The sequence below is a fragment of the Mustela putorius genome, unplaced genomic scaffold (assembly GCF_011764305.1).
Source record: "Mustela putorius furo isolate JIRA1106 unplaced genomic scaffold, ASM1176430v1.1 tig00000174_pilon_pilon_pilon, whole genome shotgun sequence".
Taxonomy (NCBI): domain Eukaryota; kingdom Metazoa; phylum Chordata; class Mammalia; order Carnivora; family Mustelidae; genus Mustela; species Mustela putorius.
The window spans coordinates 1,408,745-1,435,108 of NW_025421304.1; the positions used below are offsets into that span (position 1 = coordinate 1,408,745).

The 26,364-nt window shown below is 38.9% G+C and overlaps 2 protein-coding genes across 20 annotated transcripts in view; one reads left to right on the top strand and one right to left on the bottom strand.

Annotated features, from left to right (window-relative positions):
- The window catches only part of ZNF529 (zinc finger protein 529), a 76,885-nt gene extending 69,762 nt beyond the window's left edge, over positions 1-7,123 (bottom strand). The window contains exons 1-2 of one of the 4 annotated variants that reach the window (XM_045076549.1): positions 7,001-7,092; positions 6,378-6,540 (exon numbers count right to left, since the gene is read on the bottom strand). The gene's annotated coding sequence lies outside the window, so the exon portion shown is untranslated. Of the gene's footprint in view, positions 1-6,377; positions 6,725-7,000 lie in introns of those variants that run through there. The other 3 variants (XM_013062803.2, XM_013062808.2, XM_013062804.2) reach the window with 3 other exon arrangements.
- On the top strand, positions 7,087-24,947 carry ZNF382 (zinc finger protein 382). Of its 16 annotated transcripts, none has more exons than XM_004765012.3 (5): positions 7,087-7,171; positions 9,719-9,792; positions 12,238-12,389; positions 12,661-12,756; positions 22,800-24,947. In XM_004765012.3, the coding sequence occupies exons 3-5, from the start codon at positions 12,251-12,253 to the stop codon at positions 24,221-24,223; spliced, it is 1,659 nt and encodes a 552-aa protein (XP_004765069.1). In that variant the 5' UTR covers positions 7,087-7,171; positions 9,719-9,792; positions 12,238-12,250; the 3' UTR covers positions 24,224-24,947. The 16 variants fall into 16 exon arrangements, with proteins under 16 accessions (XP_004765069.1, XP_012918213.1, XP_012918216.1 ...); XM_013062759.2 differs by having other exon boundaries at positions 12,263-12,389; XM_013062762.2 differs by having other exon boundaries at positions 12,305-12,389.
- The last annotated feature ends 1,417 nt before the right edge of the window (positions 24,948-26,364 follow it).

Consider the following 26,364-nt stretch of genomic DNA (forward strand, 5'->3'; position numbering starts at 1 on the left):
AAGTCTCAGGTACTTCTGACGTTCTAAATGCTGCTTTCATGTCTCTCTGGTACATGGGTTTAAATTGCTTCTAATTCATTCCTTTTAGCCCTGAGGCCTCCCAAATACCTATTTAATCTTGTTCTATTAGTCTCCCTTCACATCTAAGCTTACTAAAAAACTGTAAGTCATAGGGGCACCTGGATGGCTCAGTCAGTTACGAGTCTGCCTTCAGCTCAGGTCATGGTCTTAGGGTTCTGGGGAATCTCCTTCTCCCTCTGTCCCTGCTCCATCCCCCTCCCCCTCACTCAAGCTCTCTCACTCTCAAGTAAATAAAATCTTTAAAAAATTGTAAGGCAGGGACGCCTGGGTGGCTCAGTTGGTTAAGCGGCTGCCTTCGGCTCAGGTCATGATCCCAGCGTCCTGGGATCGAGTCCCACATCGGGCTCCTTGCTTGGCGGGGAGCCTGCTTCTCCCTCTGCCTCTGCCTGCCACTCTGTCTGCCTGTGCTTTCTCTCGCTTCTCTCTCTATGACAAATAAATAAATAAAATCTTTTAAAAAAAATTGTAAGGCATAAATCTTGAATAAAACATATTTACCTCCACAGAGCTCTTATGTCATCAGTACAATCTGGTTATAACCTGAGAATGCTGTCATCAGAACGTCTCTTCCATATGGATTCCCAACATTTGTTTCTTTAAAGCCTTTATCACAGTCTACCTTACATTTATTCCCACATATATTTGATCTTCTTTGTTTAATAATGAGCAAATTACCTCTGTTTAGTGGTGTTCCCTCAAGTACTAGAGTAAGTTCTGTGAGCAGGAACTAGATACAAAAGTAGACAAAAATTTATCCCAAGGATAATCATCACAGAGTTATTTTACCAACTATAAATAATCTCAAAGTAGGGAAAAAGTGAAATAAATTATTGGTAGCTACTATAAATATGTTAATTTTTAAAAATTATTATCTTAATTCATATTAAATGTTGAGGAAAGTAATTTGTAATGAATTAATGAGTAAGAAAGGTTAAAAATTGAGAGGTTATATACAGTCATCAATAAGAACAAGTTCTGTGGTTAAAGCTTCACTTTGTCAATCTTAGCTCTGAAAGTTACTCTGTGACAGTAAGTACATTATCTGCTCTGCCTAGATTTCCTTCTAAAATGAGAAAAACAATAGTACCTGGCACCTCAGCAAGTTGTCAAGATTAACTGAAAACAAGCAAACAAAATATTATCTATTTTTTATTGATGATGGAGAAGCTATTTCATATCCTATAATCCACTATTATTAAAGGAAATTCTCTTCAGTTCTTAACATTTTTTGAGAGTGAAAATTTGAGCTTCTTGGGCTACCTTGTAGGTACTTTGTACCTCTTGGGCTTCCTTATAATGCTAATATATTACAGAGCACAGGCTTGAAAATAGAGTCTTCACTAACGACATTACCATGACGATTTTCAGGAAAAAAAAAGGACAGCAGCTACAGAGTCACCACTCTGCCTCCTAAAACTAGCTCAGAGAATCTGACCCACTTAGGTAACAAACTGAAAATGTTAACAAAAACTCAATCTTGTTTTCTGTCTAACCTAGACTTTAATGTATAACTACTAACATCTAATTCTGTTATCTGAAATTATAAACCCAACCTTGTCAGCAAAAATTATATAACGGAGACAAGATACTTGCTCCTGAGATATTGGTGCTGTCTTGTGAAAGAAAAAAGAAAGAAGAAAAAAATGAAATACTTAATTCTGAGTACCCTTACTTGATAATATGTTCTCCTGGAATTATGCATAAATTGATATCTATATAATTCCAAAAGATGCAAAGAGTCAAAAAGGTTTATCAAATCAGTTGGGCATCATTGTCACTTCCTTCTTATACCAACTGATAAAACTGATTTGTATATCAAAACCCACAAAATGGAGGCCACCCTAGTGACCTGGCCCACATCACAAATCTAAACTTTAGTTGGTCTGCACCTAAAGGAAACAACTGTCAAGGAATCCTAACATATACCAATCACAATCTGTCATCCCAGCTTTAGCTAGCTTTACCTCACCCGAAAAAATAGGACCTACTAGTCTTTTAAAGAAATTCCTGACCTCTTAGCCAATCATACCATTTATGTCTTGGTACTTCTAACATTCTAGAAAACTCTCTCTTGCCCAAAATCCCAGATATGTCCCACTATGTGGGAGGCACAGTACTCCCCCAATCCATGGATTGTTTCCTTTGAATAAAAAAACATCAAACTTATCACTAAATTGTTTTAGTTCTGTCATTTGATGCTACAGACATTGGACTGAAATCCTCCTTCAGTCTAAGAGGTCTTATTTCAACGACTAATCCTTGTAAATTTTTCTAAAAGCACAAAATCATAAACATACATACAAGGAAAACTTCAGAAGAAAGTATACCAAAATGTTAGTGACTATTTCTAGATGCTGAAATTATGCATACTATTTTAAAATTTTATTTATTTTTTATTAATTTATATACCCAAGGTGGGGCTCAAACTCAAAACCCCAAGATCAAGAGTCATGTGCTCTTCTGAGCCAGCCAGGCACCCCTAAAATTATGAGTACTCTTAACTTTCTATTATATAAGTTCACCTTGGATTAATAATTTTTTCAAGAAGACTATGTGAATTTCATCATCAGGAATATAGAACAAAAATTTCCATTTAAAGCATTTTTCTAAAAAGAATTGTGGGATGGGCCATCTTTTACTTATGAAAACTATGACTTAATAAACCTACCAACTCTCTTTCCCTCTTTACTTTAATTCATCAATATGAGACCCTTTCCATTTTAAGACTGGCCTGTGAATGAGCACAACTCAGGTGACATTTTCAGACTAAACTGGTCCATAGTAGAGCTTTTTTTTTTTTAAGATTTTATTTATTTAACAGAGAGAGACACAGCAAGAGAGGGAGCACAAGCAGGGGGAGTGGGAGAGGGAGAAGTAGGCTTCCTGCGAGGAGGAAACCCGATGCAGGGCTAGATCCCAGGACACCGGGATCATGCCCTGAGTTGAAGGCAGAGGCTAAACGACTGAGCCACCCAGAGGCCCCCACCGTAGAGCCTTAATAAATGCGGCTTTATCATTGCCTTTCTCACTGAATGCCTGGTTAATGTACCCTATTGGATATAATTCTTGAAAAACTGCTAAGAAATGCATATAATAGTTAAACTTTATAATCTGGCAATTTCTTGAGTACTTTTGTTCATAAACATGAAAACTGCATAGCATTAAATTTTATATATTTGATATTAGAATATCTCTTTATATAATATTAATCTAGATGTAATGTGATTAATAATACTTACATAATACAGGAAATTAATTTTAGACAAACTCCTCCTAAAGTCAACTTCCAAGTATAAGTTATTATAAATAAGTTAGTGGTTCCAAACTTGTTTGGGTCATGTACACCTTAGACAGTATCATAAAATTATAGACTTTTCCTCAAGAAAAATATGCATTAATAAAATAAATATGCAATAATTGGGTATACAATTCCAAGGAAAATCATTTAAGGCGAAGGATTCCTTTCTAGACCATATGAACATATGGTCCATTTTCTTACTTACAAGTGTCTTTTACAATTAATTTCTCATTTCCACTGCTCCTTATCTATGAAGGTGGACTTAGATTATCCACATAATAACAATTTTTTATTAAAAATAGAGCTTCTCTATGACCCTGCAATTGCACTACTGGGTATTTACCCCAAAGATACAGATGTAGTGAAAAGAAGAGCCACTTGTACCCCCATATTCATAGCAGCAATGGCTACAGTCGCCAAATCGTGGAAAGAACCAAGATGCCCTTCAATGGACGAATGGATAAGGAAGATGTGGTCCATATATACTATGGAGTATTATTTCTCCATCAGAAAGCTTGAATACCCAACTTTTGTATCACATAGACGAGACTGGAAGAGATTATGCTGAGTGAATTAAGTCAAGCAGAGAGAGTTAATTATCACATGGTTTTGCTTATTTGTGGAGCATAAGGAATAACATGGAGGACATGGGGAGCTGGAGAGAAGGGAGTTGGGGGAAACTGGACAGGGAGACGAACCATGAGAGACTGTGGACTCTGAAAAACAATCTGAAGGTTTTGGAGGGGAGAGGGGTAGGAGGTTGGGTGAGATGGGTACTATGGAGGGCACATATTGCATGGAGCACTGGGTATGGTGCATAAACAATGAATTCTGGAACACTGAAATTAAATAAATAAATAAATTTTTTTTCAGATAACAAGTTTTTAACTTAAGTATTTATTATTGTCAGTCACTGTTCTAGTGCCCTATTAATATTAAAGCTCCTAATCCTCAAAAAACCCTTTAAATTCATATTATTTGCATTTTACAAATTATGGAATAGAAAGATGCTGAACATATTATCCAAACTCACAAACACTAAACAGCAAAACTAAGATTTTAATTTAGATACTCTAGATTAGGGGTCAGTAACTTCTGTAAAGGATATTTTCTAATATGCTAAGCTTTGTGGGCCTAAAAGTAAAATCAAGGATATTATGTAGGTGCTTATTTAACAAAAGAGTTAACAAATTTCCACAAACTTTTTAACTGACCAAATTCAAAACTTTATTTGTAGACATCAAAATTTGAAATTCATATAATTTTCACATGTCATGAAATATGGCTCTTCTTCTGATATTTTTTTAATTACTGAAAAATGTTAAAACCAAACTTAGTTCACAGACCCAAATAAACAGGACACAAGCTGGATTTGGCCTGCTGGGTCAAAGTCGGCTGACCCCTGCTCAAGACTCAGAGACCAGGGATGCCTGGGTGGCTCAGTTGGCTTCAGCAGCTGCCTTCGGCTCAGGTCATGATCCCAGCATCCTGGGATCGAGTCCCACATCCGGCTCCTTGCTCGGCAGGGAGCCTGCTTCTCCCTCTGCCTCTGCCTGCCGTTCTGTCTGCCTGTGCTCGCTCTCTCTCCCCCCCCCTCTCTCTGATAAATAAATAAAATCTTAAAAAAAAAAAAAAAGACTCAGAGACGATTATATAGTACACTGAAATCAATCAAAGTATCCACCTTGCCATTTTTCCACTCATGTGTCTGGAGAATATCTAAAGTATCAAAGGTATAATTCTACCTGAATATTGGTTTCTTCCTTAACAAATCACTGTGTAAAATAAAAAAGGACTATGGCTGCATGATGAGAACACAACAAAAAGCATACAAGGGGAAGTGTTGGCAAGTGTCTATATGAAAATTAACTGTAGAAACAGCATTTGATGAGGAACTGGGAAAGGAGATCCATCCTCGTGGTACCATCATTAACTGGGAAGAGAAGACCTAGAGACCAGGTAAATGTATAAGTCACTATTTGGCAGACATTTAAGATGAAGTTATTCTGTATCCTGAAAAACAAAAATGAAATTTCACAAAACAAAGAGAAAGCTCAAGATGACTTCTAGCTTGGCTTTGAGATGTGTGACTATAACAATGTTCTCCTCTCATTGCTCTTCTTTGGAATACAGCAAAAAGGGGAAAGAAAAGGGAAGCACAACACAGCAGGCCTTTCCTGGAGCCCAGACAGACTAAACAAGAACATACTTCCTCATCACTAACAAGCCCCCGTGATATGTACTAAGCACACACTAATGGAGGTATGAGAAAGACTGGAATACTGTTAACTGTTCCCTGTACCATAAGGAAAATTCACATTCATTGAAACCTGGGACTGCAATCTGTTTCTATGTTCACAGCAGTTTTCTGTCAACGGAGCTATAAAAATGCCATGGATCTGCAATACGCAGCCTGACCCCACAGAGCTAAGGGGCAGATTCACAGGAAGTAATCCTATTCTTTTTTTTTTTTTTTTTTTTAAAGATTTTATTTATTTATTTGACAGACAGAGATCAAGTAGGCAGAGAGGCAGGCAGAGAGAGAGAGAGAGAGAGGGAAGCAGGCTTCCTGTGGAGCAGGGAGCCCGACGCGGGGCTCGATCCCAGGACCCTGAGATCATGACCCGAGCCGAAGGCAGCAGCCCAAACCACTGAGCCACCCAGGCGCCCCAGTAATCCTATTCTTGGTGCCTCAGTATCATGTATTCCCAGGACCTTGCCTTGGGGGCAATTCCAACTCTAAAATTGCCACAATAAACATAGGGCTGTGCTTTTTTAGTAGTAACCTTCATTCTAGGTCTCAAATGTTCAACTTCCCTTTGACAGCCATTTTTGTGCAACTAGCATTTCTGTGCAGTGTGGGTATAAGATGAAATGATAGAGGCAGTGAAAGAAAACCCAATACAAAAAATTCCAAGTGGAACTTAAAATTGAGTCAAGAATAGGCTACACTCACTGTACTCTTATTCCTTCAAGCAGTAGGCTGGATAATACATACAGCGTGCACTGATGAAGGCAACAAAGGCCATCCTTCAGAACAGGGGGGTCCCTTGTGGTTAACTAGAGCCTCGAGGTCTTTCACAGGCACAGACTGAGTCACACGGGGATCTTGTCCACAGATTCCTCAGCACCAAAAATGCAAAAATGAAGCTCTGCCTTATCTAAAAAATAAAAAAGCTACACTAGGCCAATTCTGATTAGCCTTCGGTTGGTCACAATAGCGCTGTCATGGAATCACTTAAAGTACAACCCATCTCACAGTCACAACTGAACATGGTCATAAAAAAAGGCTCCGCCCCCACACAGTCCCAGGAGCCTTAATCTGGCCCACTCAGAGCCTCCCCACCACGCGCGCGCGCGCGCACACACACATTCATGATCACATCCCACGCCGATTCAGTCACACAATCACGCACACACAAACGCACAATCACCTTCTCCACACTGGCCTGACGCTCCTGCTCCACCTGCTCGTAACGCACGAACCTGGGAAACTCCGGACCTCCCGCGGGGAGCTCCTCCCGCACCCGGACCGGGGTCACTTCAACTCACCACACGGAAAACTGTGACCGTAAACCTAGAGGAAAATGAACAGAGGATGAAGTTCACTAACTCACTAACCTGTGAGAAACGTAGTCCACTCTGGAAAAGCGCGGACGTTGACACAAACAGCCCCGAGAGCCGGTAGCTTGCACAGTTAGGCTACTAACGCGCCGCCCCGCGGACTCCTGGGAGCTCCGGCCCACGCGGGAGTGCGCAGGCGCAGACGACTGATCCTTGGCCGGGGGTGAGGTTGGTAGGTCCTAGGGGCTCCTGAGGAGGCGGGAACCCGGTGTTCGGACCGAGAGGCCAGGATAGCTATCCGGTCCCGGAGGAAAGGCCAGGGAGGAAACAGGGAGTTCAAGCCCGGCTTGGTAATTCTGAGGAGGGAACCGGAACCGAGCCCACGGTAACCAGTCACTCGGATCCGTGCGAACGGGGCCTCGGGCGTGGCCCGTGGGCGTGACCCTGAGGGTGACAATCAGGTCTGACCTGAAGCGCGAGCTCCGCGAGGGGAGGGGTTTGTCTGTTTTGACGCGGAGGAAGCTCGATCGTTGGGAGCGGGGCCTCAAACAGCAGGCGCTGCGTTTGTGTCCCGAATTGAGGCGGCCTCTTGTGCCCAACCTGCTGCGTTTTGGGTGCCTGCTATCTGTGAGATGTTGGGACCGAATGTGTGTAAAAAGTGGACGGAGTTGTGTAGCTGCCTCGGATTTCCTCCTTATGTGTCTAATTTTAGAGTAGGTGTGAGTCCTGCTTGATCCTATAGGGGACTATGAAGAAACGAAAGTGATTTTGTGACTTTGCCTGGAATTATATGCAGTGTGCTGTCTGAGGTTGTAAATGACATATGGGTACTGTGAGATGGGGGTTTTCTGAAGTAAGTTTGGTTGACTGTAACTGTGCATGAGTTTGTAACCTACTGTTATTATTTGTGATGGTTTTGTGATTGAAAAACTGCATGACCACTGTCTAGTTGGGTTTTTAAGATGTGATTATCTGAAGAGTGGTCATTAAGCCTGCCTCCAAAATTGTACCTCAATAGCAATTTAGCAAATAGAGGTATGAGTATTGGAAAGGAAGAGGTAAGATTTCATTTCCCAGATGGTAAGATTCAATACAGGGAAACACTATGTAAACTAAAACCAATGTGTTGAAATTAACAGTGCTCCATGAATAGGAAGCAGTAAAAAACAACTTTTGTCCATAACTAGTACTTTCAACACTGATGTATGCGTGAGGTTTCCTGCTTCTGGATGAAATCGATGGCAGGGTATACTTGGTATACTTTTAATCACAAGGCCAGTCTCATTTTAATAGTTAAAATAGTTTGCTAATTAAAACATTCACTGTAGCAGTCAGTACTTTAGATTTCATTTAGCATGGTATCATCCTCTCCCCAGGAAACCTACATTACAGAGAGGAAAGATCAATTTCTTCTCTAGTTCCATACCTGTACTATTAAAAAGTGTTGTTCAATAGTTAAATTAGCTATTAGTAAATTAGTAAGTTAATTTTCAATAATTATGCTTATCACTATGATACAGGTGAATCAATAAAGATTAAGTGGAGGAATTTAAAGTTCAGATATTCTCAAGTATATAGGGATATGTAATATATGATAGGGATGCCATTTCACATTAATTGAAAAAATATGGATTACTTATATATTTGTAGTATTGCTAAACAAGAAAACATACAAAGAAAGCTTCACAAGGGACAAGGGGGGGGCGCCTGGGTGGCTCAGTGGGTTAAGCCTCTGCCTTTGACTTGGGTCAGGATCCCAGGGTACTGGGATCGAGCCCCATATCTGGCTCTCTGCTCAGCGGGGAGCCTGCTTCCCCCTCTCTCTCTGCCTGCCTCTCTGCCTACTTGTGATCTCTCTGTCAAATAAATAAAATCTTTAAAAATAATAATAATAAAAAGAAAGCTTCACAAGGTAAAAACACTTTAATAGTCATAGAAGCAACTAAGAATTATTTCTAATTTAAAATAAAGGGTTAGTTTACTAAATAAAAAAGATAATATCAATTAGGAAATTAAAACATGAGAAAAATAGACATACTATAAGAAGATGCCATCATAGGGGCGCCTGGGTGGCTCAGTGGGTTAAGCCGCTGCCTTCGGCTCACGTCATGATCCCAGGGTCCTGGGATTGAGTCCCGCATCGGGCTCTGCTCAGCAGGGAGCCTGCTTCCTCCTCTCTCTCTGCCTGCCTCTCTGCCTACTTGTAATCTCTCTCTGTCGAATAAATAAATAAAATCTTAAAAAAAAAAGAAGATGCCATCATAGAAATAGAAAAGAAATAAAAGGAGCTTATTCTCTCATAGTAAGAAATGTGTAAGCTAGAACTACAATATACATCTATTAGGCAGAGATTAAAAATTTATTATTAACCGCATTCATCAGGGTATGGGGAGGTATTCTCCTGTGCTGATACTAACAGTGTAAATTGGTAGAAAGTCCATGAAGAACTATTTGGAAACATATGACAAACCTGTCTTCCATGGAGATGGAAGGTAGAGCTGCAGAGGGAAAAGCACAATGTTCCCTCTCTCTCTCCACCAACAACAGATTGCCCAGATTCATTCTAATTCATGAAGAGACTAGGTTTCTGGTGGCGAGGGAACAGGATTTGCCCTTTTTCTCAAATAATCACCACCCTGGATACGTGTGGGTACACAGAGTGGGCAAGTGCTGCAACAGTGAAAATCGATGCAGATTTAACGGAATTATTCTGGGAGATCTAAGTCAAATATGATTTCACATGCTCTTTGTATCCTCTCATCCCTGCCTTCTCAGGATTCTTCCCTTTTCCAAAAGAAAGGCTCAAAAGAGAAGGTTCATCTCTTGCAAATCTCAAAGCCATGCCTCAGGTGAGATGATGTTTCCTCTCTTTCTGAAATAAGTTGTTTTCAGGTGATATAAACATTTGCTTCCCTAACTTAAATTTCCAGGATGTTGGCCATTGCTTCCATGAAGCTGGTCATCAGTAGGGCAAGCAAGTGGCCTAAGCATAAAATGTGAGGAGTGCGTTTAGGGTTTTACATCCCTAAATTTTGCATCCTGTGTTCCTTACCTTCCCCACCTAGTTGCAGACCTCTTCCCAGTTTTTCTTATTCCAATCAGATAAACATAAGCCTTTGCACATGTACCTCCTAGGTGTAGCTAATGTTTACATATTGAGTTGGTATATTACTCATCATCTCCTTCCTTAGTCTTCTCACAAAAGTACTGCTAGAACAGCAATGTATTATTTTGATTTAAAAGGGAATATATTACTTTACTGAATCTATCCATCTTTAATGAACCTATCTTGTCTAGACACTGATTTGAGATCTAAGTTGTGAGGAGTCAAGGAACAGACATGGAAAAGCTTTGATCATCTCCAATAACCTAGGTTTTGCAATGATACAATGGGAGGTAGAGTTGGTAAATCACATTATTTGCTTGTGGTAAGCTGTCTTGTTGTGTGAGGTTTCCAAGATAGAGATTTGTTTGCATGCTTGTACAGAAAACCATGATTTTGCATTCTACTTCTGTGGTCCTCCTGTCCATTTTATCCAATTCATACAAACGGTGGCCAGCCAGTGAAAACCTTTCCAGTATTTCAATGCTGTTACAGATTTTTTTTTCTTATCTTTTTAGTTTCTTCTTATTTTTTATATGTGGGTGCAGCAGAATGAAATGCATATGCTAGTCCATTCTTGAAACATTCTACTTTGAATCAAAGGTGGCACTTTCCCCTATTTTCATGTCTGTCAGAAAATTCCTCTTCATCTACCCATCAGCCACCCTGGGTGGCTCAGTGGGTTAAAGCCTCTGCCTTCAGCTCAGGTCATGATCCCAGGGTCCTGGGATCGAGTCCCGCATCAGGCTCTCTGCTTGGTGGGGAGCTTGCTTCCTTCCCTCTCTCTGCCTGCTTCTCTTCACAATAGACTTGTGATCTCTGTCTGTCAAATAAATAAATAAAATATTTTTAAAAAATACTGATTTTCCCCAGATGCCAATTTGTTCTCTTCTCTTCACTGTCTCTTTTTCTCTATGCACAGATCCACTCTAAAGGTTATACTGATCTAATTCTAGTGACTCTCAAATACCTCTCTCCATCCTAGACTTCCATTCAGAGTGTCAGAATCATATATCCAATCCCCAAAAGTTAGGACCACCTGAGTGTCCCATAGACACTTGAAGTACATTTCCAAGGTTTACTTCATTACCTCCTTGGTCCAGCTTATTCTTTCTTCTGTTTTCCATTTCCATTTTCTAGTCTCAGCACCTCCCCACTTGCCTATACAGGTAACCCAAGAGCTATGCTTCTTTTTTGTCAATCTACAACCAATTTATGACCAATTCTTTTGCAACCCATTATCCACTAACCAGTTTTCTCCTCTCTAGACCACTAATACCACCTTAATCTAGGAAACATCTCCAACAATGGTTACTTAATTTTCTTTCCCACTTAACACACCTCAAGCCTTCTCCATTCTTCAAGAGTATTGCCTTTGAAGTACAAATTTTATCAGATAACATAGGTGCTATTTAGCCTTTCTTTATACTCCACAAAGCAGCAGAACAAGCAAAGTGGGGTATGCATTAGAATGGAATGTACAAGACAATATATTGAAAGGGAGGAAAATACTAACAGATCATATTCAGGAGCAGATCATCAACTCTGTGGATTGCCTTTAATGCTGATTGATGCCTTATAAATAAATATAAATATGTTGAGAGTGTTCTCAGTACATTTTTAAGACCACTGCTCTGTAGGAAAATTCTAGTATTATTCCATAAACGTGCCCATTGCCCACCTTGATCTATGTTTCTTCTTAGAGCACAAAGACTCTTTCCTAACATACTGTGCCTTTTGCTATTTCCTCAATTTACTAATTTTCTTCTCCCCATGAATTTTAAAAGCAGATACACTGTACAAAACAAATTCATTGTGAGGACAAAATTTTGATGTCCTCAGTGAAGCCTTGGAATACAAAATGAAATTTTTCTTCACTTCATAGCATTTCCCTTGTACATATTTCTGTCATTCATCTGTAATACCTGTTGAGTGTATGTATTTATATGTATGCCTCTCACGTAACCAGTAACTTTTCATGAGCAAGGCCAGGGTTTTATTCATTTTGGTCCACCAGGCAACCAGTCACATTTAAGGCAAATAGTATGATCTTATATATTTTTAGCATGAGATAATAAGTAAATATTATCAGAGAGAAATTTCTACAGTAGAAAACACAAAATAAGAAAACTAGTCTGACCACTGAACATGGTCTCCAATATCTAGTTCTCACTAGTTCCAATCACTTTAGGATGAACTAGAGTATGCCCTTACAGGGATCAGTGTCATTCAAGGATGTGACTGTGGACTTCACCCAGGAGGAATGGCAGCAACTGGATCCCGCACAAAAGGCCCTCTACAGGGATGTCATGTTGGAAAACTACTGCCATCTCATCTCTGTTGGTAAGGAAAATTCCTTGAATCTTTCAACATCATTCATCTCCTTTCAAGAATTTCTAAAGCATATGGAACTTTGGATTTCAGAGATCAGAGGTGATGACTCCCTTTTTGTTAGCAGACAGTGTGATTAGGTCCTCACTTGCCTAGTGCAAGGTATTAACTTGGTAAGATGTTAATGCGTACCTTGTCTGTCACCTTAGAGCTCTATCTTTCTCTTCCTTCAGTAGTTTTGAAGCCCAAGCAGCTTATACCAAGTCTCATTTTTTACTACCAGGGTTTCACATGACTAAGCCCGAGATGATCCGCAAGTTAGAACAAGGAGAAGAACTGTGGACAGTGGAGAGAATTTTTCCAAGTCAGAGCGACCTTGGTGAGTCTGTATAGAGCAAATCCAGTGGACTCAGGTAGTTGACACATTCAAATATTTTGCGGGATCTATTTTTTTAATTGTGGTAAAATAAACATAACATAAAACTTAATATCTTAAGCATTTTTAAGCATATAGTTCAGTGGCATTAGGCACATTTACATTGTGCAACTATCACCATCATCCATCTCCAGAACTCTTTAAATGTTGTAGGACTAAAACTGTACTCATTCAAAAATAACTCCCCATTGGGGCGCCTGGGTGGCTCAGTGGGTTAAGCCGCTGCCTTCGGCTCAGGTCATGATCTCAGGGTCCTGGGATCGAGTTCCGCATCGGGCGCTCTGCTCAGCAGGGAGCCTGCTTCCCCCTCTCTCTCTCTCTGCCTCTCCATCTACTTGTGATTTCTCTCTGTCAAATAAATAAATAAAATCTTAAAAAAAAATAAATAACTCCCCATTACCTTCTCCCCCTAGCCTCTGGCAACTACCATTCTACTTTCTGTTTCTATGAATTTATCTGTCTAGGTACTTCATAAATGTGGAGTCATGGGGTATTTACCTTTTTTTGTGATTAGTTTTTTTCATTTAACATAATGTCTTCAAGGTCTACCCGTATTGTAGTATATCAGAATTAACTTCCTTTTTAAGGCTGAGAAATATTCCAACTGCATGTATATATCATATGTTGCTCATGCAGTGGACACTTGAGTTTCTTCTACCTTTTGCCTACTATGAATAATGCTGCTATGAACATGAGCATACAAATATCTACTTGAGTCTTTGCTTTCAGCTTTTTTGGTATATACCCAGAATGTATATACATGCTAGAACGTATGTAATTCTATGTTTACTGTTTTGAGGAACTACCATACTGTTTTCCACAATGGCTACAACATTTTACATTTCTAAGGGTTTCGGTTTCTCCACATCCTCACTAACACCTGTTATTTTATATTTGGGGTTTTTAAATTTTTTTTATTTTTATTTTTTTAAGATTTTATTTATTTATTTATTTATTTATTTATTTGACAGAGAGAAATCACAAGTAGGCAGAGAGGCAGGCAGAGAGAGAGAGGAGAAAGCAGGCTCCCTGCCAAGTAGAGAGCCCGATGCGGGACTCGATCTCAGGATCATGATCTGAGCCAAAGGCAGAGGCTTAACCCACTGAGCCACCCAGGTGCCCATTATTTTGGGGTTTTAAATATTTATTTATTTATTCATTCATTAGGTTTTTATTTATTTATTTGACAGACAGAGATCACAAGTAGGCAGAGCAGCAGGCAGAGAGGAGGAAGCAGGCTCCCCACTGAGGAGAAAGCTCGTTGAGGGGCTTGATCCCAGGACCCTGGGACCATGACCCGAGCTGAAGGCAGAGGCTTTAACCCACTGAGCCACCCAGGCACCCCAATTTTGGGTTATTTAATTTTTTTTTTTAAGATTTTATTATTTGACAGATGGAGATCACAAGTAGACAGAGAGGCAGGCGGAGAGAGAGGAAGGGAAGCAGGCTCAGCGCTGAGCAGAGCTCCTGATGTGGGGCTGGATCCCAGGACTCTGGGATCATGACCTGAGCCGAAGGCACAGGCTTTAACCCACTGAGCCACCCAGGCGCCCCTGTATGTGGAGATCTTAAGTGTGAAGTCTTTTGAGTTCTGACAGAAGCATAAACCCATGTATGTCATACCCAATATAAAGAACATTTCCATTAACCCATTAAGTTCCTTCAGGCCTCTTCCAAGTCAGTCCCTTCCACTAGGACAATCACACTTGTGATTTCTACCAGCATAGGTTAGTTTTGTCTATCCATACCTTTTTCATATCTATTTTCTTTAATTCAGCTTAATGTGTGAGACATATATACATGTTTTTGCAGTAGTTTAAGTAGTTTCTTTTAATTATAGAATAGTATTCAGTTGTATGAATATACCAGTTTGTTTACACATCTCCAGTTCATAGACACTTGAAATGTTTCAGTTTGGGGCCATTATGAATAAAGCTATTGTGAACATTCTTGTAAACATCTTTTTCTGAACAAGTTTTTATTTCTTCTCAGTAAACACCTAGCAGGTGGTATCACTCATTCATTATGAAGGTGTATATTTCTCTTTTTTAGAAACTGTCAGCTTTTAAAAGTTACTGTACCATTTTCAGCTTTTACCAGAAATGTGTAAGAAGTTAAAACAAATTTTTTTTATCATTTTAAAACAATATACTTATTACATGTTGACTTAAAATCATTTTTTACAAAAAATAACTATCTCCCAAAAGAAAAAAAAATAGTGACAAAAGTGGAATTGTTACATAATTGAAATTTATTTAATAAGTAGCTGACTTTCACATATGATTCTGTATTCAATTGTTGCAAAAAATTGTTTGAGTTGAAATATAAATATATATTTTTAAATATTTTATTTATTTTTCAGAGATGAAAGAGAAAAATAGAGAGTGAACACAAGCAGTGGGAGTGGCAGGCAGAAGGAGAAGCAGGCTCCCTGCTGAGCAAGGAGCCCGATGGAATTCGGGACTCAATTCCAGAACCCTGGGATCATGACCTGAGCCAAAGGGAGATGCTTAACCAATTGAGCCACCCAGGCATCCCTGAATGAGACATATTTAAGAGCCTATTTAGATTGTCATAGATATTCTTCATTAATACTACACCCAAGGGGCGCCTGGGTGGCTCAGTGGGTTAAAGCCTCTGCCTTCGGCTCAGGTCATGGTCCTGGGGTCCTGGGATCGAGCCCCGCATTTGGCTCTCTGCTCAGCAGGGGGCCTGCTTCCCTTCCTCTCTCTCTGCTTGCCTCTCTGCCTACCTGTGATCTCTGTCTGTCAAACAAATAAATAAAATATTAAAAAAAAAAAAAACCACACCCAAATGTAACAATTGGTAGTTCCTGAACAGCTAGTTGCAATATAGAACCTGAAATCATAACAATGAACTTTTGTACACTGTTAAATAAAATCCAGTGGTCTACTTAAATGGGTATTTTACCCATGCATTTTCGGTAATATTATGTATTAATCATTTGGAAAGTAACAGTTCAGTGACATCTAAGATCTTCCAAATTTTAACGTATTTCTATATACAATATTAATTTTAAAAAATACCACAGGCCACATTTGTTAATATCATCAAAAAAGTCTAAGAATTGGGAAGCTGACAAGCTCACAGTAGCAAATAAAAGCTTTCCAACAAAATGACCTTTATTTGAAAGCGTGGGTTTTATCATTGGTCACAAATATTAGCATATGTTTTCCTTGAATTAACATGCTCACATTGTTCAAGAAAATGTCTACTAGAGGGACGCCCGGCTCAGTCAGTTAAGTGTCTGCCTTTAGCTTAGGTCATGATACCAGGGTCCTGCATCAGGCTCCTTGCTCAGTGGGGAGCCTGCTTCTTCCTCTGTCTGCTGTTCCCCCAGCTTGTGCTTGCTGACAAATAAACAACATCTTTAAAAAAAAAATGTCTAGAGGCACCTGGGTGGCTCAGTGGGTTAAAGCCTCTGCCTTCAGCTCAGGTCATGATCTCAGGGTCCTGAGATCGAGCCCTGCATCGGGCTCTCTGCTCAGCGGGGAGCCTGCCCCCCCCACGCCTGCCTCTCTGCCCACTTGTGATCTCTATATCTGTCAAATAAATAAATAAAATCTTAATAAAAATGTCTACTAGATACCCATGTCTGAATAATAATCAGTTGTACTCTCAAATAAATGCTCTTCCATAAAAAGTAGATACAGATATTCCCTGCTTTTTGAAAGTTCATGTTATGCCACTTTGGTTTTCGTAAAGATCTCCATTAGTACCTGTCTTCACTAACCAAAAAAATCTGAAGAGGATTCTTTGCTTTAATAAAACAAAGTGAAAAGCAAAAATAGCACTTTGTTTTGCTGAGAGCTGTAGAGGCCTAGTTAAGCTCCTCCCCCAGAACTACACTCAGCATCTCATCAGCATCAGGCTGCCATAGTTTTGAGCATCTGTGCTTTGTCTCATTTTATTCTGCACATTGATTAGCAAGATGTGTCAGAATAGCTGAGGAAAGGTTATTTTTTTGGATCTGGGAATGCTCAAAAAATTTTCTGTGTAAATTAATGGTAATTGCTTCTTCACTTTATGCCATTTCAGCTTATGAAAAGTTTCACAGGAACATTCTGTTTTTGGATGCAGCAGGAGGGGAAGAGGGCCCTGTATTCAGTTCTCAACTCAAATTATTACACCAGCACTTCTCTTCACAAAATATATTATACTCTGGTATGCAACAGAAGTGCTTCATGCATGCTCGTCTTTAATCATCACACAGAATATTGAAAATATGTGTACTCAAGGATGGAGATCTAATAAAATTAATGATTTTTTCCTGCTCTATCAAAAATAGACTTACATGACACCTTTTTTCTTATGGAATAGAGATGTAGTGATTACTATTATAGATTGGTGCCAGTGTTTTCATTTCTGCTGATGTGCCAGCATTTTACCTGCTGTATTAATCATATTTTTTATCTTTTATATTTTATGATGTTTTGACAACTTTGGAGGGCCTTGCTGGCTGGGGAGAGATTGCCCCTCCCAGAGCTAGCTAATCTGTAGAGAGAGTAGGCAGTCTGTTGGTAAGCCCGCCTTTCATACAAAAACCAACCAATCCCAAGTCCATACCCTCAACTACCTCCTTTACCTAACTGTCACACACCAAGGCAACATTTTCTGGCCCCTAAATCACCTGGGGCCAGTACCTTACACAATTATAGACCACCCCTGTAAAACCCATAGCTTCCAATACTGTTCAAAAATGCCAATCTTAGACTGTTTCCCCTATCCTGCTTTGCCTTTCCCATGCAAGCAAGTCCCAAAAAAGGCTTTGGCTAGGCTTTCCACTCTCTCCTTTCTGCCTCCTGACCAAGCCTGCTGCTCCTATGTGTGGCCCTACAAAGCATGATATGTCGCCTCCTCTCAGGAAATGTAGTGAAAATCTTCTCATGACATTAGCCTATGTCATAAACCTTCAAAAAATAAAATTCTGTAAGTACTAATGAGACACCCAGCTTAAAAAGACAAATGGAGTTTTGTTATTAACAAAAAGAGTTTTTTTGATCAAAACCAAAAGGTTTGATTTTGTGGACTGCCTCTCCCCTTCCCTGCCTCTCACATAAGGATCTCATGTACTAAGGTCCAGAATCACATTTTGGGATTTAGGTTTAGGTCTTTCTTCTTGATTTTCATGTCTTTAACATTTCAGTTATTTCTCTTTTTTCTTTCATTTAATTTCCTATTTATTAGGTATTCTTAAATCTATTAAAAAAAAAAAAAAAAACAGAGAGGGACGCTTGGGTGGCTCTGTTGGTTGGACGACTGCCTTCGGCTCAGGTCATGATCCTGGAGTCCCGGGATCGAGTCCCACATTGGGCTCCCAGCTCCACGGGGAGTCTGCTTCTCTCTCTGACCTTCTCCTCGCTCATGCTCTCTCTCACTGTCTCTCTCTCAAATAAATAAATAAAATCTTTAAAAAAAAAACAGAGAAAACATTGTCTAATATTTCTTCCTCTTAGTTTTCATTTTCTTTCCTTCCTTTCCCTGTGCAATGTCTTAACTGTTTCTTGCAGTCAGGCTTACATCCTATTTTCACCATGACATCTGCCATCAGATTTCAAAATTCATACACTGTGGACCTAAGATAATTTTAGTATCACTTTTTTCCAATATATTTATTTCCAGTAAGTTTCTGCATTCCATGGCATAGTGCTCAGATACCTGATGCCTACCCGCCTTGATTTGGGTAAAAAACACTAACTCATTTTAATCCTCTTTCCCCAAGTGCCTTTTCACATCTTCATTGCTTTTCCTCCCTCCTTCTTTATTGCCTAGGAAATTAAATACTTACTGAATAAGTTGAATTATTTCAGTGGTCTCTCATTGGTATCCTTAAAGGCTCTTTCTTCATCTTTAATCCTTGCCTTTATAAAAGTCCTATGAGTTGGGGGACCTGGGTGGTACAGTCAGTTAAGCATCCGACTCTCAGTTTCCACTCTGGTCACTCAGGTTTTGGTCTCCAGTTGTGGGGTCAAGCCTTGTATTATTAGGCTCTGAACTCAGGGCAGTCTGCTTGGGATTCTCTCACCTTCTCCCCTTGCATATCCCCCTGACCACTTCCACGTCTGTGCATTCTCTCTCTCTTAGAAAAAGTCCTGTAAACTATAATAATCTGATCCATTCTCAAGTGTGGTTTTCTTGTTTTATGTGAATGGCTTTCAAATATGCTTTTTCAGCCCACTTCTCCCATTTGAACTCTAGTGTATATTTTGATCTGCCTACAGCAATACAACAATCGGTTGTGTCATCCTTTTGATTATTGATTTATCAGAAATAATAGTCATTGTCTTTATCTTATCCTTATTTCTTTCTATTTCCTTTTTTCCCCATAGTCAGCCCCTTCTAGTATCAGGTTGCTTCCATCATCTTTGCTATACTTTTTTTAAAAAAGATTTTATTTATTTATTTGACACAGAGAAAGATCACAAGTAGGCAGAGAGGCAGGCAGAGAGGGAGGAGGAAGTAGGCTCCCTGCTGAGCAGAGAGCCTGATGTGGGGCTTGATCCCAGGACCCTGGGATCCTGACCCAAGCCAAAGGCAGAGGCTTTAACCAACTGAGCCAGCCAGATGCACTCATCTTTGCTATACTTAGTGATCTCTCCACAATTTGTGTTTTTTCACTCTGAAATATCTTTACATCTATTCTCATATTCTCATTTGCTACCGACCTCTTCCAAAAGGAGAGCATATTATTTCAGTAACTGCTGTAATTACTATTTGGATTTGCCATGGTTTTTACCTAGTTATTCCATTTATACTATCAATATACCAAAAAGATATCACTTATTATATAAAATTTAAGTTCCTTCTGACAGAAAAATTTCCCATCTGATCATTTCCAAATTTATTTCTCTCTGTGACTGAGAATTCTATTCATCTCTCTTTGTTCTAGTCTCCCAGGTGTATTCCATACAATTGATTTTATTCATCACAACTGGACCTTTCACTGTGTGATAGCTGCTACATACTCATGTAGACACTTGCAAAGTTAGATAACTACAACTTAGACTACCCTCACTTCTGATACCAACTGTAAGTTCAGGAGTCCCCAAGCCTAGCACAAATATCAACACTATGCTATAAGGACTCAGGGAACTTGCTGAAAGCTGTAATAGTTATGGTTTATAACAGGAGAAAAAATATGGATTAGAATCAGCTAAACAGGGCGCCTGGGTGGCTCAGTGGTTAAGCCGCTGCCTTCGGCTCAGGTCATGATCTCAGGGTCCTGGGATCGAGTCCCGCATCGGGCTCTCTGCTCAGCAGGGAGCCTGCTTCCTCCTCTCTCTCTCTCTCTGCCTGCCTCTCTGCCTACTTGTGATTTCTCTCTGTCAAATAAATAAATAAAATCTTTAAAAAAAAAAAAAAAGAATCAGCTAAACACAAAGTGCAGAGTCCAGGAAGGTACCAAACATGAAGCTTCTAGTAGACCTCTCTCTATGGAATCATGGACAGCATTACCTTGCTGGTGTGACAATACCTACAGAACATTGCCAGGGAAGCATCCCCTGAGCCCATTGTCCAGAGTTTATATTGGGGCTCCATGACTAGGCATGATTAACTGTACATGTAGCCAATCTCAGCTTCTAGCCCCTTGAGAGGTTCAGGCTGATACTGTGTGACCCGAAGCACCCACCCTAAATCACACTGTTGGTGTGGGTCAAAGACCTCCCTAAATTACATTGTGATTTTCTGGCTGGCCAAAAGCTCCCAGGCAAACAAATATCTATTCCAAGGGCTTAGTGATTACTTCCCAGAAGCCAAAGGCAAATGTCAGGTTATATTTGCGCAAGGTTATATTCTTCACTATACAATACTACATATCATTTAGTTAAAAGATCAAGTTTTGCTTCCTCCATGAATGTTCCTGGACTACTCCAGGCCACGTCAATTCCTTTTTTGCTGCATTCATATTCTACTCATATATGAAAATTATGAATAGGTGCATCCTCTGTTATGATCAAACTTCTTTCCCCATCCAGTTAACATTTCCCCCAAATAAGGTTCTCTCTTTTACTTTTTCTTACTGTAGTAATAGAGACTATTCAATAGTTACCTCTCTCTTGTTTTTAAGATTTTATTTATTTATTTGACAGAGAGAGAGAGACACTGAGAGAGGAAACACAAGCAGGAGGAGTGGGAGAGGGAGAAACAGGCTTCCCACTGAGCAGGGAGCCTGATGTAGGGCTCATGAGCTGGGCTGAAGGCAGATGCTTAACAACTGAGCCACCCAAGCGCCCCAGTTACCTCTCTTGATACTATGCAAGGAAAACATCTTTCTCATCCATTCAGAAATCATTTAATGATAAGTTCTTTTAAATATACATGCTATGATCACATTCCTTTATCTCAGATAAACAGGTGTTAATATATACTCAGAAGATAGTCAATAAAATATTGACATCCAAGAGCTTAACTTTTAGTTGGGAAGGCAATATTATCAAATAAGCATTTTACATATAATATTCATACTAAAATAGCAGATTGTTGAAAGAGTTCTTGAAATGGATGGTCCAGGCTATAATTATAATCTAATTTCAGATAAATTGTACATTAAAGGATGCAAATAATATATGAAGGCTTTTGGATAAATCAATAGTAGAATGTCTCTGAAGGTGGTTGTGGGTCTTAGAAAGATGATGTAACTCTAGTTACTAATACAGATTAGTTTTAGTGTGTACTAGAACTGCACGTAAGTGGAATTGTATAATATATACTCTTTTGCATAAAGCTTTCACTCTGAAAAATGAGATTCATCTCTTTCCACTGTGTATCAGATTTTTTTTTATTGGTGAGTAGTATTGTATTGTATATATACATGACACAGTATTACCATTTACCTTTTGATGAATACTCGGGCAGTTACCAGTTAAGGGCTATGGTAAATAAGACACAAGTCAATGGCACTTGTGTCTTATTTACAATACATATGGATTCATCAATCCGTATTTAAAATTACCCTAATAGACATGGGTGGTGGTAAGGTAACAATAATAAGATATAGCCAAAAATTATAAGAAAAATAATATAGTTTTAAAAAAAGAAAGAAAAATAAAGAATCAATTAGTGCTGTAAGCACATGGTTGCGGAATCTAGGCCTTCACATCCCCTGTAGGGAATAATGGAGTTAAGTTATGTTACTGCATTGGGAGGAAAATGTAAACCCATCATTCCTGAAAATTGAAAGAGTAATTCAGCAAATAAAAGGAGGAAAAGTTAGAATTGATGGTCAGGAGAATTTAGTTACTGACCATTTCTGGAAGAAAAAATTGATGGTACCAGCAGTCAGAATACAACAATGATTATATTCATGTTTTAAGTATACTTTGTTCTCTGGTTTATTTTACAATTCCTAATGGAAAGAGGTTTCTCAAAGTCTTCCCTTTCCGGAGAATTTAAGTTGTGTGGAAAGTTAGGGCCTAGGCTATAAACAGTGTTTCTCTCAACACTAGGAAATGAGTGCTTGAGAAAGTTCATTTGCCATGGATGGGATACATGCAAGTGAGGAAGAAACAAGTGAAAGTATTTTATAACACATATTTAGGCATGAGGGAATAATATTTAGGCTTTCATTTCTACCTGAACATTTTCCTTGCTTACTGGTTAGTACCCTTAATAAGCTCACTCCCTTATTTCTGAATCTGCCCATTCCAAGAACAATCCCACTTTCATCATCCTTTGTTTGTCTTCTGTTTACTTGTCCTTGTGTTTATTATACCTGCTCAAGGTAGCTTATATTAACAATATGCCAAGGTATAAGTGTTCTTTTCTTGTGCCATTTTTCCCTCATTTTAACTGTGTAGCAGGCTTTGTGTTTGTATCATAAGAATTTTCCCTACCAAGAGGTAATTTATTTTGGCCTTTGTGTAGATCACGATAGTGAGGCAGACAGTTGCACAATGGGTTGTTTGTATATACATCCGATCCAAAATATTTATGTGAAAACTTACAGTGTTGTTATTCTCTTCTAGAAGAAGATGGAAAAGCTGACGATGCTTTAGTGAAGTTCAAAGAATACCAAGACAGGCACTCTCGATCAGTCATATTCATCAACCATAAAAGATTAATTAAGGAAAGAAGTAATATTTTTGGGAAAACGTTTCCTGTAGGCAAGAACCGTATTATGTCAAAAACAATACTACGTGAATATAAGCCTGATGGAAAGGTTTTAAAAAATATTTCGGAATTAGTCAGTAGAAATATAAGCCCTGTAAGAGAGAAGTTTGCTGAGAGTAATGGATGGAAGAAATCATTCCTCAATACTAAAAATGAGAAAATTCATACTACAGTGAATCTCTGTAAACAAACAGAAAGGAGTCTGAGTGGTAAACAAGAGCTTATTCAACATCAGAAGACTCAAACTCCTGAGCAATCATTAGATCATAATGAATGTGAAAAATCCTTCCTTATGAAAGGAATGTTATTTACACATACTAGAGCTCACAGAGGAGAAAAACCCTATGAATACAATAAAGATGGAATAGCCTTAATCGAAAAGTCAAATCTCAATGCCCATTCACAAACTCTTATTGAGAAGAAAACCCATGGATACAGCAAATACGGTAAGTTCCTCTGCAGGAAGTCTATTTTTATCGTGCATCAGAGATCTCAAACAGAAGAGAAACCCTTTCAGTGTCCTTATTGTGGAAATAGCTTTAGAAGGAAGTCATATCTCATTGAACATCAACGAATTCACACAGGTGAGAAACCTTATGTCTGCAATCAATGTGGAAAAGCTTTCCGTCAAAAGACAGCCCTCACTCTTCATGAGAAAACACATATAGAAGGGAAGCCCTACATTTGTATGGATTGTGGGAAGTCCTTCCGCCAGAAGGCAACTCTCACTAGACATCACAAAACACATACAGGGGAGAAAGCCTATGAATGTACTCAGTGTGGAAGTGCTTTTAGAAAGAAGTCATACCTCATTGATCATCAGAGAACTCACACAGGAGAGAAACCGTATCAATGTAATGAATGTGGGAAGGCATTTATCCAGAAGACAACCCTCACTGTACATCAAAGAACTCACACAGGAGAGAAACCCTATATATGCAGTGAATGTGGAAAGTCCTTCTGCCAAAAGACAACCCTCACTCTCCATCAAAGAATTCATACTGGGGAAAAACCCTATATTTGTAATGAATGTGGGAAGTCCTTCCGCCAGAAGGCAATCCTCACTGTTCATCAGAGAATACATACAGGAGAGAAATCCAATGGATGTCCTCAGTGTGGGAAAGCCTTTAGTAGGAAATCAAACCTCATTCGCCACCAGAAGACTCACACAGGAGAGAAACCATATGAATGTAAAGAATGTGGGAAGTTCTTCAGTTGTAAGTCAAACCTCATTGTACATCAAAAAACCCACAAGGTAGAAACCATGGGAATTCAGTAAAGGATATGACTTTTTTGGTAAAAACTTTTGAAGTCCTAGTAAACACTGTATATGATGTAGCTTGCAAATATAATATTCAACAGTTTAAGGTATTATGCCACAAATTTACCTACTGTTTGTGAACCTATATAACATACAAAGAATGACTAGACAAATAGTAGTCATTGAAAATACAACCCTAAATTTTTTATTATTAGATTCAGCAGGCATAAACTTCCTTTGTCAAGTTTCTACAAACATTTAAAATCACTTGTTTTCAATTTCCTTACATACCATGTTGTGACCCAGTAATAAGCAACTGACCAGTGGTCCATGGACCACACTGTGAGCGGAAGTGTTTTTAAAAGAAAAGAAGTATGAATGTTCATAAGAGTGGTTTAAAAGAAAGGAAGTATGTATTTCTCATTGCAAATATGAAATAAAAATTAGTTGTTACCTCCTCAAAATTTACCACAGTTCTGACTTATAACAGAAATTAGGTTTTGCATATTATGAACCTTTATATAAATTGGATTATACATCATGTATTCTTTTATATATGGCTTGTTTCATTCATCATTATGTTTGTAAAACCCATCATTAGTGCATGCAGCAGAAGTTCATTTATTTCTATTCTATATTGAATTCCATCATATGATTAAATTACAGTTTATCCAATCTACTGTTGATGGACTTTTTCATTGTTTACAGCCTAGGGTCATAATAAATAATGCTTCTGTGAACATACTTATCATTTGGTGTACATGCATTCACTTCTCTTGTGTATACACTAGGAATGAAATTGCTGGGTCCTGGAGCATATGTATGTTTGGTCAGCTTTGGTAGGTACTACCAAACAACTCAGAACTTTCACAGCATGATATAATTCACTCTGAAGGAAAACAACTGAATATTAGTGATATGGTGATGGTTCCAAGCAGACAGTTCATGCTAGAGGGAAACTCTACAAATATGAAAACTGAGAATCCAATTATAATGTATGTACAAAGGCTTTTAGCCACAGCCCAAACTGTAATACAATACCAAACAAATGTAATAAATGTGAGGTTGTCTCTAGCCACAAAACTGCCATATTTGAAATCCAAAAGTCATATTAAGGAAAGGAAGGCTCCTAGCATGCTTCTTTGCATTAGAGAGTTCTAACTGGAGAAAAAACCTCCAAGAATAGTAAAGGAACAGGGGGTAATAGCATTTGCCTATGGCCTATATCTTGCTGGATGTATAAAAATGATGAATATGGAAAAGCTTATGGTCATAGTTCAAATCATACACAACACCATGGAATTCATATTGGATCGGAACTCTTTAAATGAAATTATCATAAGGGGTGCCTGGGTGGCTCAGTCAGTTGAGCTTAGGCCATGGTCTCACGGTCGTGAGATCAAGCCCCACATCAGGGTCCATCCTCAGAAGCCTGCTTGGAATTTCCCTCTCCCTCTCCCTCAAACCTTCCCCACAACCCCCAATACACATGCTCTCTTTAACAACAACAAAAAAATTGATCATAAGAATGACTAGCCATAGCTCATTCCTTATACAACATCAAAAAAATTATGCTAAAGAAAGGGAAGTTTTAAAAAGGGAATGGATGTAGCTTGGAACTCTAACTTGGGGAAAGCTGCTTCTAGGAAGAAGTCTGACCATACTGATATAATGCTAGAGTCTACATGTAGGTACCTGGGTAATAGCCCCAGCTAAGCTCCCAGCCATCATCCAGTACCATCTGTCAACTAAATGAATGAGCCACGTAGGTCACCTAATCAAGTCTTCAGATGACTGTATCCCTTTCTAACACCCAACTGGAACCATCTGAAAGACCCCAAGCAAGAACTGCTCAGCTAAAGCCTTCTCAGACTCCTGAACCACTAAATGGTTACATTTTAAAAATTAAATTGGATTGATTAAAAGAAAAGGAAAATAATCTCTGAGTATCTATATTATAAAATAATGGTATGATTTGGGTTCAGAGTCAATGAGAAAGTGTGGTGACTACTAGTAGATACTCGACATGAAAAGAAAAATGATCCTAAAACACAGTTGAAGATCGGATATAGTTTTTGTTTGCAATTACATACATAAAGAACAACTCAATGAATTGTTCGTATGCTATTTTCTTTCTCATTTTTTGGTAGTAAATTATA